Here is a 14,468-nt window from a genome sequence, read left to right as displayed (position 1 = left end):
GTGTCAGAGAACATTAGCGGCGCTCAACAGAACAGCGATGAGTAAACTTTGCAAATCTGATGTCTGCTGTCAACTGGGATCAAGCTCTCTTTCAGAACAGGTCTCAGAAGAGCACTGCCTTGCACTAGGAAGCAATTTGGTAAATAAGCCAACTTCTTATTAATGAACAAGCTAAGAAAAAAGGATCTTTTAGTACTACTACATGCGAATGGCTGTGAATACGTATGTTGGTGTGGATGTATTGACAGGGTGTACCCACATAAATCACTATGTCCTATATGTACTATAACAAAAAAAAAAAATCATATATATATATATATATATATATATATAATATATATATATAATATATATATATAGAGGTTTCTCAAAGACGTAATATGAAATGTTTATTTTAATATTACAAAATATACCGCCATTGACTGCATGAAGCTTATTGATGCGTTTTTCTATTTATTTATCCATAACTTCAAACACTAAATCATAGCGCTTCTACAACTAAAGATCATGCGGTAAGTGCCTGACAGTTTGTCCGCGCTCGGAATATTGTGTCCAGTTCCGGTCAACACATCACCACAGGGACGTTGTGGCCCCGAAGAGTCCAGAGAAGAGCAGCCAGACTGACCCCAGCAGGGCTTAAAGGACTGAACTACGAAGAAAGGACGAAAGAACGAAAGCTGTTTAATCTGGAACAAAGAAGAATCAGGGGGTGCAAAGTCTTTAACATTTTAAAAGGAGTTGATATGGTTAACCCAACCTGTTACTTTAAGCGCAGTACAGAAACCAGAATCAGAGAAAATTCAGTGAACTCAGACTTAGAACCGAGGGAAGGAGACACATCTTCACACAGAGAGTGGTGACCATATAGAACTGGCTACCTAGTCAAGCTGAATCACTGGGATGTTCTGAGATCAATCAGCTACTAGGAACCGGGCAAGCTTAGATGGGATGAATGGCCTCCTCTTGTTCATAAATTTTCTTATGTTCTTGTGTTCTTCTATCAGTTTCAGAAATTTGGAGTAACTGAGTTCAAGTAAAAAAAAATAAAAAGCTTACTGAGGACAGGCTTAGTACTCCTGCCCACATTTCATTATTCAGTTCAAATTCAGATTCACCAAATGCTCAGTCCTCCCTGAGGACAGTTTATAAACCCTACAGCCAAAACCGTTCTTGGCAGCCGCATGGAAAAAAAAAATAGGAACAGGTGGACAACCATGTTTTCCAGATTTACAAATATTAAAAGAAAAAAGGAAAACAGCTGAGCTGCTAATTACATCGAGGGAAGTTGTGGACTTCGTACCTTGTTTTGGCCAAGGTAAATGGCTCTCTTTCAAATGAAAAAGCCCCTGTGTATTGGTGTTATGCACAGAAGGAGGCCTACCTTTTGTTATGGCAGGCGGTTCCCCTAGCAGTATCTTTAGCCTCTTGGCGTGGATTTTTCCCTGGTAATGAGACTGGGCCACCACTGCTGATGTAAACGACATGTTGCACAGCGTGCAACATTTGTTCTTGTCCACATCTCCGTCCTCGCTTCCCTGTATTAGGAAAACAAACACCTCTATTAAAAGGCGTGTCAATCATTGCTGGGGTCTATTTGATTGATATAAACAGCAGTGTATGATCTAAGCAAAAACAACAGTGGACCAAAATATAGTAAATTCAGGATAAATGAAGAAAAACAAGGAATACCAAGTATTTTAAAAATAAAAGGTAACGACTAAAGATGGCGCCGGTATTAAGATCTCTGTGTGTGTTCGCATTGTGCTCTGCAATTTTCTCTTTGGAAATAAAGATTAATTATTGTATGCAGGTTGTATGCAGAGTGTCTTATGCAGGTTGCCAACTCTGAGCATCTTCTGAAACCCTGCTGCTAGTTCCAGCTGTAGGTGCTTTCAATTCACAGGGATCGATAGTCCCCAGCATTGAGAAAGAGAAGAGGTTATTATGGGGCTCGGTCACAGTTACTTCACAGCAGAACTGCCACTTTTTCAAAAGGATTATCTGTTGCATTTCATACCTGCATCCCTAATTAAAAAAAAAGAAAAAAAATGGAAGATTCCTGGAATCTGTACAGTACAGCATTGGCCAAATATAAATAAAAATGAGACCTGTCTAAAACAAGTCTAAGCAACAAAATAAAGTTACAGGGCACTTTTGTTGAAGTCAGTTGCACGTACACAATATTGCTGACAATATCCATATTACTCTATCCATCTAGATATTGTTTTTTTTTCTTTATAAGAACATAATATATGTACCGGAAAAAATAAAAGGCTCACCAAGGCTCATCTCAGTTGCTGACACCTTATGCTTGATACCCTATCAGCCTCCAGTGGATGAGGTAGAATGATAGCACAAGGCAGCTCCAACGGGATGAGACTGCCTTGGGTTCTACCGCAATGCTAAAATGTTTGTATTTTGACATAGCAATGGTTTCACAATTGTATGAACACACACTGCCGAGAATCCCCTGCACTACAATATCAATACTAATGTTTACACTCATGCGCTTGCGTACAAAGACACATGCATTCAAACGCATCCAGCTTCTAAGCCATGACCTTTTAAATGGTGTCCTTGAAGTTGCTTGTACAGCTAATAGATCATATCAGTGCCACATCGTAAAATGTATTCAATTATACTACGTGAGATTACTGGAACGCCGTGGTAGCTAATGCAGTTAAGGTATCAAACAAGCTGCAAAATTAAATCCTACCAGAGACCAGACAGTACCCTAGATTTACAGCCAACTCTTAAGACACAATTACCAGTCCCTGAGTTCATTTATAGAGAAAGACTTGAAATGAAGAATCCATTTGAATTCCATTTGTGTTTAAGTGACTGCATATAATTGATTCCTCTGAAAGCTGCCGACTCGCTGATTACAAAGCGATCACCTTCCTGATGTATAATTATCAACCCTTAACCGGTATTTGAAATATCGCAGCATCTTGTTGTCTTGGGATCTTTAAAGTTTGCTTTGTACACATGTCATATCAATGCCACTTGCTAGAGCACGCTGTACCCTATGCACTAGTCCTAAGAGAAGACAAAGTGCCCTTTACTGAGTTACTGCTTCCAGAAGCACCAATCGAACGGGTCTTTAAGGAAATATCTTAACACGTTCAATTAAAAAAAAAAAGGTAACACTTTAAATGAAGTGTCTCTAATCGCTGTGTATTTACAAAGTGGTTACATCGTTTCAGAAGAAATGCAATGCCACAGAATTGATTAGACAATGCTTTCATCACTGTATTTATTGATGAGGAGTGGGCTAAACTAGATGCTTGGTATTCAGTATTCAGGCTTTTTTTTCTAGTTTTTTATACACTAAAACAAGCCGACGATAATATGGTTTCTCCTCCAGGGAAACCTAATGGAGTTTACGATGTATGTCAGTGTTTGTGTGGACTGAATTAATGGCACTAAAACAACCCTACAATTTATCAGAAAGAACATCTAATTAATGGAGAGGGCATCTGGAAACCTCGCAGCAGATAACATCGGCAAAGACCAATATTGGCAAAATGATCAATCTTTTGTTAGGCAACAGGGGAGTACGTCAGTGATGCTATTCAGATTGCTCTAACACATTTAAGAAGCAATACTCTGAGTGCGATTGCATGCAGCAAATTCACAGTTCAAGTTAATCTTATTTTAGGAGTCAGGCCAGCACGTTTAACAAAAATCAAGGTGCTTTTCAAAAACGCCATGGCAACTTGACATCACAAACGAAGCTGCCAGTGTGGATGAGGAGTCATCTCCCGCATTTTGTGCTTCGTTCCACAAGTCAGTGACAAATAGACTTGCTGTCTTCGTTCAAGCAACGGATCAGAGAATCCTGTTTTCTGGAATGAGACAAGAGCAGGTAGCTCACATTTCAAGCGCCGGATTGCCTATTTATTTATCTAAGGCTAAATATTGTCCGTGTCCACGCCACCATCTAACTGCTACATTACCACCAGCTGGGCAATTTTAACAATTCCTGTGTCTCACACTGAGTGGCGAAGTAGAAAGGAAAAACTGAAATGCGACGGCTTAAACACAGCATTGTTGCATACACACTAATTCAATTTTAAAATGTTAGGATATAGGAGGACACTTAATTTACTAGTTCGGAAAAATGGCCCTTGCCAGCCCCAGAAATGATCCTCGACCAAACGCAATTTAGCCCCAGTAATCAGGACATGAATAACACTGCCTACAAAATGTTTGATGGGTTTTGGGGTTTGCTATGTTCAGCTCAATTTCGTTGGGAGTGAAATGTAAATGGTGCTGTCCTTTGTGCCATCTTGTAGTTTTGTTGTATTCTTTTTTATTGCTTATTGACTTTACCGTGATGAATCAGGCATTGATCTAGAGCATTCATACTGTCAAGCTGAATAAAACAGCTCAGCAAATTCAGATGTATCCCAGGCAGCTCCTGAATGCTACTGGTAAAGCCCTAATAAGACACAGGTTTGCAGTTACCTGCCCTACCTGTCATTTTAACCCCTACTAAAATACAAAGAAACAATCCTACAAGTCCCAAGTTTCATCAACTCGAATGCTGTGGGGTGGGTGAGTGGGGATCTAACTCGGTACAGTTTCTGCCCAGAAGGTCCCACTGCCAACCGAATTTCTTCTTTACACCTAGGAGCTCTCCAGCGGGTACCGGCAAGGTGCCAGCCCCTAGTGTGCTTTCAGCTCACCGGTAACCTGGCCCGTAAGGTGAGAAGAAATAGTCACTGACAATTTTGCCTCCCTAACTTGCAGGAGCAAAAGAGTCAATGCGACGCTACCTGTGGAATCTCCAGTGACGACCACGGACACTTTGTACAGCCAGGACACAAGCCTTGCTCTGCAAGGACAGCACCTTGATGATGATGATGATGAAGATGATGATGACGATGATGAAGGGCAACTTGAGTATCCCACGTAATCTGAAAATACCCTGGTAACCACGACGGTCTACTGAAACGTGAAGGAGGCTTTTTGATTGAGAATTACATATGAACAGTTTTTTCTGCAGTAATTTATTGTTATTTTTTTACACACACCTCTTGTCCCAGTTAGGATGAAAAAGAGTTCTGAGTCAGTCTCTGTACCTCAAGTCTGCTTGAGATGGTTCATTTATACCATTTGACTCTTTAGAGAAATTACTGCACTCTCCCACTGGAGTTCCGCATTTGAAACATTTCAAATCCTTTTCAACCGTTGCATCATTTTTTATTTTATTTTCAATTTTGCACTCTGGGTCTCTGATGATACATGAACACTTAAAGAGATTTACAACCTGTAGCCCATGCACTTTATTTTCTGTGCCAGGATAAAACAGAAATATGGTAACAGATACTGCATAATGTTTTCATTTACAAGTATTCTTCCAAGTCCTTTATTCCCTGGCTCAGTAGCTATGTTACAGCTGGTTCAGATTTCAATTACCCAGCTGGTACTGTATTTGTGTTTTGAGATCCCAGATACAATGCAGTCTGACAGTGTTGCTTGTCTGCTGAAGAAAGCCAATGCAGCGGAGCATAAAATTGAAGGCAGTCCTTGTTCAGCAAAGACACATCACTACCTGATCAACATGCAACAACGAACTCCCGCTTGTCCTTTTTGTTGGAAATGCACCTAGGAGACAAACCTCACTCAGAATTATACTTATTAATTTTGTTGGAGGTTTTAATTGATTAAGCAACTGAACTCAGTTAAATAATAATGTATTCACTGAAACAGCTGTTGGGAGTTTTACTTGACTTGTGGGGGTAAGAATCCATATTCCAAACCACTCAAGCGGCCCGCATTTCAAACCTACATTTCAACCCAGAAGCCAAACTAACAACAAAAAATAAATAATCTTAACTAGTGTTGCATGAAACAATTATTCGACTATTTGGATCAGGTGCTGACAATCATTGTAGCATCTGAGGGCTCGCTCCAGGGCTTCAGGTGATCCGATCAATTCCCTACCTCTGTTAGTACTAGTGGCACGCATTGTACCTAAAGAATAACGTTCAGTGCAGAATGGAAGGTGGGTATTTGGAACGGACAGATGGTAAAACTATCACAATTTTAAACGTGGTCTGGTGTCACCTTTACAGTGTAACAAAGTAGTTAATTCCTTGTCTACCTTAATTCATCAAAGCAACACCTTACAACTCTAGTCTTTAAATCTGCACGATCTGAAGCAAGCTGGCTTGTTGCAGGAGGGCTGAGCTGAGATTTCGATATGTAGTGTGTGTCTGTGTGATTGGCACCCGGAATCAGTATCCTACAGCACAGCAACGTTGAACAGATTACTCCTGAGCCCCCCTCTCTGCAGCTTCTGTGCAACCCACTGCAGAGTCAACAGCTCCGGGTTCAAGTAGCACACTTCACATCATCTGCACCATTAGAGCGGCTGTCGAGATGAGAGGCGCCTGGGAGCTCAGATATCTTTATTTATTTATTATATTGATTTATTTATAAACCAGGATAAGCATATATACTGCAGTCCTTTAACCCTATATTGCCCATATAAAAAACACTGTAGTACTGTCCAGAACCACTTTACTTGGTGACACTTTCCATGGTGTCTCTAATTACTGTGTATTTACACAGTAGTTACTTAGTAAATGCATGTGTACTTAACTACAATGTTAGCATGCATAGTTATAATGTAATTAATGTGTAGATTGTTTTGCATGACTGTAAACCCTAACCCTTTTCTGATACAACCGTGTACTTACAAATATTGTGCAAAACGATGTACACATTAAGCACAGTGCAACTACGCATAATAACATTGTCATTATGTACAAGTGCACATGCATTTACTAAGTAACTACTGTGTAACTGCACAGCAATTAGAGACACTTCATGTAAAGTGTTACCGTTTATCGGTGTGTGAAGAACTTGATTTGCAGTAGTATCGAGGGATATGGAGGATGGAGAGATCCACACACAGGTTTGCAGGCAATCCTTTTATTATTATACTGACACACTGCCAGAGATCATACACCACACAGTCCTTAGAGCCCTCCTAGTCAATATACACGTTGCACTAGTGTACATATAATAATAAACCTTTGGATGACTTCCATACCTTGCCCACTCCACCAGTCTGTCTCTATCGCTGCCCACGATGTTCTGCTCTCCTGACAGATCCAAAAGGCGCAGATAAAACACTCTTACAGGTGCAACTAATATCACTGCAAGTGGCATTGGGTGCTTGGTTTGTTTTTATCGTTTGGGACCGAACATTCCTCATGGAGCCGGCTCTCTTTTGATTGGATAAGCTGGGTGTGTTCTAGTGGAGCGTGTGCTGCTGTCTTTCAGGATTGGAGAATGATACTGAGATCTCAACATGTTCTTGGTTGAACATTAAAGTAATGGATTACTTAATTAGTGCATTGAAATTCAAAAATGCTGGGACATCCTTGTCTCCTACAATTTCTTTTTTTTTGATTACCCCCGGAGAGCAAGGTGGCGAAAGCTTTCATTTAAAATGTATTAATTAAATGGGAGAGAGGCTGTGGGAATTTAATCAGCCCCAGTGTCTTTGCAAGTTGCTAATTGCATCCGCTCGGCTGGGGTATTCCACGCAGACACACACGCATGCAGATGCTCTGGAGTTTAGTTATATTCCCTTTGGGCGATGTTCTTACTAATTACAAATGTCACACAAAGCAGATGAAAAGGGGAAGGTTCTATTGCGGTCTTCTGCTGTTATCTGTGGGAGACACAGGGGAGCAGTTTGAGGTGAAGGTCATTCAGTATTCGTGATGGAAAAACTTTTAATACATTTAGTTGTCAAGCAGAGTTTCCGACTGAGTAACAAACCTGGTAACACATGTGTTATATCGCGTGCGCATGTCCAGCGATCTTTTAAAAACTGCATCTGCACAAGCATGGAATAATGCGGGGATACAGAATTACGTTACGGAAATCTGCGTAACATTCGTCAGAACAATTCGATTTTGAGATACGTGCCTCAGTTCGAATGTCAGTGAGTGAAGTTTTTCCAGTCAAATCTGTATATGTAAAAAAAAACAAAAAAACAACTGAAAGACACATAAGTGTTTTGCTACCCCCTCTTAAGTGCATGCCCCAGGCATATGCCTAGTTTGCCTATGTGTTAATCCAGCCCTGGGCAGACCATCATAACTGATTATATCTGCCAGTGCTGGTCCTGAACCTGCTGTTACAGTTCACACTGTTCTGGTCTTTAAAATACGGTAAAAGTCACTGTACTGGAAAGATAATTTCATACCCTACCCAGTTGCATGTTGGTAAAATAAATGAATCAGTAAATAAAGTGCTGATGTAGTGCTGTTCTGGGAAGGGATAGACGACTCGGACATAAACAATGTCTTTATGGTTATATTGAAAGTCATCAACTAGAAAACTTTGAGAACGGGGAAAGCACACTTTGATTTTGTAAGTAGACCAGTTAAGCTAGTCCATCTGCTAATTACACACAGAGCTGTTATAAAGAAATCACACATTTTGTGGCTTTTTTAAGGGAATGCCTAACCACAGTGCCCTGTTATACAGGCTCTTCCAAGGGCAGCCTCGCCCCATTGTAGCTGCCATAGAGCTACAACTGCTCCTTAATACAGATCCATTGCAGTGTTTATATGCGTTTTCACAGACGATCACTTGGTGATGGCGGACAACAGTACAAACAAACATCAAATATCACAGATAAATCTTGCGACTGCCAGGCTTTCCCATTTCTATAAAGCAGATTCATTAGTACATGAGAAAGCCTTTAGATAAGACTTTTCTTACTGTTGGTTTTAACTTAGACTACCACTTTAAATTGAAATCTGAAAGAGCCCTTGCATGTTTAATAGCATGATTACCAGAGGCGTACATTCTTTACATCGTCCGTGATAAAATGATAATCCAGTGGCTTGCTTGTGCGCAGCTCCGATAAACCTGATAGTTTCAGTTGAAATGGACTGGAAAGCAGACAGGCAGAGCAGTTGAAATCTCCTAATGCGTTTGGACACTGATAAGGAAGGTGGGAGAGGAACTGTGCATTAATGAGTGAGATTGAGGCAGAGAGCTGATTACCAGATGAAAAGAGTCTGATTAATGAAATTAATTACACTAGAATGTTTTTTTTGTTTGTTTTAAACAGTGTACATTGTGATTTTGATCATGTGTGCAATTTGTCTTGGTGTGCTTGCCGATCACATGGACATGGTTTGAATCCAAGCTGTTTAACATTTTTGGCTAAACGAGCCTTAAGAATGACCACAGAGTTCATAAAGAGCCATAATATATATACAAATATACACACACAGCGCTCCAGATAAGCTGCATACTGGGCATTTCATAAACCCTGGGTTAAATAAAGTAAATGAATGAAAAGCAACCAGAACAGCCCTTTAAACCAATAAATAAGAACTAGCAATGGGTGTTTGGGTGAACAAAAACAAAGCATCCCCGGGAATACAACGTCAGGGGAACAGCACCACTGATTCAATGGCTTGGTACAAAACCAATGCATTCCTATTGCATTTGTGTTCTTTTCAAAGTGGAATTACAGACTGGTGCAAATGCTCTGAAAAAGCGTCTCTGGTCCAGTGGACAAATGTGAGATTAGCGAGCACATGACAGATGAAGGAGTGTTTTTTGAAGAGGCTCTTATGTTGAGTTGACATGTGCTTGCAGTGATAGCTTCGACTGTAAACCTCATTCTAAAATGAAGCTATTTAAATGTCATTGCTCTGCTTCGTGTTCAGTCCTGAGGGAACTTCAGTAGCAGCTTTAATAAATCTAATGCAAACACATCGTGAGCAAAGACAGACAAGACAGAATAGACTCACGTTGTCCGTCCGGAGTCTCTTCGCAGGACAGCCCCCGTCGACTGGATGCAGCATGTAAAACAGACGGACTTTGTTGGCATGCTTCCGACTCTAAAGGAAAAGAAATGGACAACGTAAAGGTAATCTGCCTTAGAAATGTGGTTACCCAAATATCGAAATATACATTCCAAACTCTTTCACATTCGCTGGTAATGGGAGAAGCTTCAATGTATGAATATGTGTGTGGTCACGTGACCTGTCATGCGATCCACAAGATCTACATACAATTTAGATCTTTTATTTAACATCACATAATCAAAGAAACTGCAAATTGACATTGCAAAAGTCTACCGGAAGCCATAATAGTAGTACAGTATTTTATGTTAGATTTGCATGTCAAATGTCAGATATTTTTTCTCAGTACTGTATATGAAAAACTGCAAAGCGGTACGCAATTCAATATGCTAACTCAACAATATTCAGCAGGTTTCATTCGACTTTATGAAGCAAAATTTGTTCAATTCTATAAGGCGATGATGTAAAACTTTTGGCCATAGCTGTAGACTGGCTGTGTTTCTGTAATGACAATTTGCAGAAAATGACCACTGTGTTCCAGTACTGAGCAACAGAACAAGGGTCCCTAATATAAAGACCTTTAATATGTTCTATTCCACAATCTTGAAAGAACAAATATAAACTGCACTGTGAAATCCTATCCCTAATACTATAAAAGAGTAAGCGACATCTAATGAATTAAGTGTGGAACTCTTGGTAATAAAGAGTAAAGCGTGTGTACTATTATAAAGACATTTTGGTTGTTCCAGTCTGCTTTACTTATATCTGTGATTGGCATCTAGAATGGAACAGCAGCTTCTGAACTACAAAGCACCTTACCTTAACAAAAAAAAAAATTGAGTAATTGCCCTAGGAACTGCTGATCATAAATTCATTGTATGCTCTGTTCTGTTTTAAATAATACCATGCTGCTTCTGTTCCAATACAAGACATGTATGAGTTTGATTCTGACAGCCACGTCATCCCTACGCGCTGTAAACCCACAGTTTAGGGAGCTAATGCACACAGCTAATTTACTGTAACAAGCATCTCCTACACAGGCTGTAGGTAGCCTTCCAGTCAGCTGGGACTTCAACATGAGAAGGAAAGTTCACATTGTCTGTGTCATTCCAGGCATGTTCATTCCTGCATTAGTAAAGCCTTGACTGGCTTACTGCGTTAAACACAAGTTAAAAGGGCTTTAGGCTGGATTTAATAAGTTCACTATGTCTACCCTTCTTTACCCAAACGGACAAAAAAATGTGGAGCAAGCGCAGAAGTTGACAAAGTTTTTGTCCGGTTTACGCTTATAATATTTAACAGCGGAAACCCTATTTTAGTAACTGTAGCTAACAAAGACACTTTACATTAAGTGTCTCTAAATACTGTGTATTTAAAATACGGTAATCTATCTCGTATCCAACTGCGGTGGGGCTAGAGTAAGGGTGGATCTGTAAAAAGTCGGATGAATGAATCCTGTTTTAAATCCCATTATACACAGCTGGAACAATTACTATATTCACACAATTCTTGTTTTGAGATTCAGCTTTTATTAGGGCGCTCCCCTAAATCTCTTGTTTAGAAAGATACAGGGTATTAGTGCTTTTGATAGGGTAGCCGTCTGCCGTGTGGGTGCGTGCATTTGCTGCTGAGTGACAGGCAGGAGATCCAGACGGAGGTTGAAGTCGATACGCCCCCCTGCAGGCGAACAGGACTCATTACATATCGACACACTGAACAGCTCACCTGACACTACCAGCAATGCCAGCGCACGGAGCACATACGACACAGTGCACCAAAACTTTGAGAGGATCTACAATCTCAAAACGAATGTTCTCTGTTCAGTAATAATCTAACATTGCTGAAGAGCTTGATCAGCGAGGATAAACGGTCAGGCTGGATATGTGACGGGTGGATACACAATGGATTATTGTAATTACACAGTAAATACAGGTGTACTTACACATAGTTACAATGTTATTATGCATAGTTACAATGTACTAATGTGTCAATCTTTTTCACAAAATATGTAAGTGAGCCATATCCTTTGGATAGCACAGCATTAGACTAAGGAGCAGCATAAGCTTTAGTGAAACGTCTTCAGCGTTCTTGCTCAAACCGTCTACAAGACCACCCACAAGTTGCATTGTGCTAATAAGATGAAAGGAAATTGATTTTGTTGTGTTTCGAGCAAAACCCACATTAAGCCCAGACACATTCAACACCACGTACATTGGTGTACACAGCGTAAACGCATTAGCGGATGTGCTCTGTTTTGATAATCACATTACATGTTATACGGACCCTTATAAAAAGGTTCCCCTAGTAAAAACACAGCAGTGTAATAAATCACAGTGAAAGTATATTAACGCATAGTTAAGCATTGTAAAGACTAGCGAGGTATGGTAAAGCATATTAAACATGGCAAACCAGGGTAAAGTATGGGACTTGCATAGGATAACCATGGGGAAAGCATGCAAAAATACCATGCAAAAACAAGGGGACAGTCAAAAATAAGCTTCCTTCACTTAACCCATGCCTCATTGAGAAAGCCGGGACTGTGGATCATGGCATGCTATAATATCAGTGAGACTGGATAACTGCACTGTATCTATGAACAAGCTAGCGGCTATCTGTGCCATTCCTGTGTCCTTCCCGTTACTGTAATTAACGGTAATCCAGAATCTCGCTTGCAGGACATTTATCAGCACTATCAAGTGACATGCAATCTCAATATTCAGCATGGCACTGGAAATCTCCCTCTGCTTAATCTTCCACTGTGCATTTTCTTTCAAACAGGATTTTGACCCTCGCTCAATTCCATATCTTGCTCCCACCTTGCTGTACGCGATGGTGTTAAGTCTGCAGACTCTTTAACAAAATTTAAGACACAGCTTTTTTATAATTGCAATCTGAAGATGATATAAAACAGGGCCACAAATAAAAAAAAAAAATTATATATATATATATATATATATATATATATATATATATATATATATATATATATATATAAATGAAAGAAGAATTAGCCAGGATACATAGTGAATTTAATTTTATTTTAATGATACCTTTTTATTTTTTCTTACTATGATAAAATGTTTAAAACAAAGGATTTAAAAATATTGTGATCAAAGCCTGGCCTCATCAGTTTTTCTGCATCAGGCTCTGTAAGGCAGTAAACGTTTTGAAGCAGTTAATAATAATTCTTCATTAACACCTGTGGAAAAAAACAAAACAAAAAACTGTGCTTTTTAAACACAAAGAACACAGTAGTTCACAATATTAATTAACAGCCTTCTGATGTTTTCCATAATAGGCTATTACTTTGTACAAGTTTATACAATTTCTCAAGTTAATTAATGAACAGGCTGTTGGCTGTCAGAACAGCTCAATCAAGACTATTTCGTTATTTTTATTCTAGGATTACAAAAGCACTCGAGAGATATCACAGTGTTTTAATAATCCAGTCTTTACTCAGAATGACTGTAAGGCTGCTTGCCTAAGTGCAGTAACAGTGCTGTGTAATTAATGTCGATTGGCACACAATGAAACACAAAATCTGTCAAGAGATGATGTTTTTCTGTCATGTTGTGTTTTGGTAAAAGCAGTGCGTAACCCAAAGCTATTCTGGTTATAAAAATAGAGCCGGTATTTCCATCCACAATCCTGAGCCATTAATAGATTGCCTCTTTTCAAAGTTTACCACAGTAAATCTGCCCATTCATTTTGCAGTTTCTCCTATGGTTTTACTCTGCATTTTAACAAGTCTACCCTGGTTCGCCAACAAGTCTACCCTGGTTCGCCATGTCTTTCAATTTGCTTTAACACACCTATCAGTATGTACAGTGCTTGCCTATGCTTTGCCGTGCCTTATTAATCTTTGCTGTGATTTTACTGTGGGAAACTGTTTTTAGAGGGGGAGGCTACCAAAACTTCTGAGTTTCTGTTTCATCTTGAGAATGTCATTGCCAAAAAAGATATTGCACAAAAATCGAATTGTTCAGAGCATAACATACATGATTTAATCTATAATATATATATATACACACACACACACACACACACACACACACACACACACACACACATTTATTTATTTATTTATTTTTTAAGGTTTTGACTAGTTGAGCATTTTTTTTAACTATTGTTAAAATATAGTATCTTTTCTACCCCTAGTTCACAACACTCATGATAGCCTTAGGTCTAAAATACCACCTGGTGCATACAGTATAACCTTAACAAAAAACAGTATAATATGCCTCATAGAATATAAAATTACCCAAGTAGACAGCACACCCCTTACGCAACAGATAACCCAGACAGCACGCTCTGAAAAGGTGCACTGCGTTATACTCAGAAAGTGATGTTTTTGGCTGTATTGAACTACATTAGATAGACCTAGTAGAGACTTTAAGTACAATATGTTGCCATGGCGACATCCTCATTCTAAGCAACTGACAACCAAGCATAGTGGGATCGTTAGGCAAAATCAATAAGCAGCAAACCATGTCATGAGGTGAGCCTCGGGCTTTACAAAAAAACCAAACAAACAGAAAAAAAAAACAGCTGAACCGACAGCACATGTGTTTGTCTTTGTAATTAATTAAGACCTGAAATTAGTGCTTGCGATTC

The 14,468-nt window shown here is 39.4% G+C and overlaps 1 protein-coding gene across 1 annotated transcript in view; it reads right to left on the bottom strand.

Moving 5' to 3' along the window:
- Positions 1-14,468, bottom strand: part of LOC121303075 (zinc finger matrin-type protein 4-like) — a 65,060-nt gene that overhangs the window by 25,219 nt on the left and 25,373 nt on the right. The window contains exons 3-4 of the mRNA XM_041233493.1: positions 9,801-9,890; positions 1,382-1,535 (exon numbers count right to left, since the gene is read on the bottom strand). Coding sequence (XP_041089427.1) covers positions 1,382-1,535; positions 9,801-9,890 — 244 coding nt within the window. The remainder of the gene's footprint in view (positions 1-1,381; positions 1,536-9,800; positions 9,891-14,468) is intronic.

This window comes from Polyodon spathula, chromosome 31 (genome assembly GCF_017654505.1).
Source record: "Polyodon spathula isolate WHYD16114869_AA chromosome 31, ASM1765450v1, whole genome shotgun sequence".
Lineage (NCBI taxonomy): Eukaryota > Metazoa > Chordata > Actinopteri > Acipenseriformes > Polyodontidae > Polyodon > Polyodon spathula.
The sequence above is the reverse complement of the archived record's forward strand: the minus strand, read 5'-3'. Positions and strand labels throughout refer to the sequence as shown.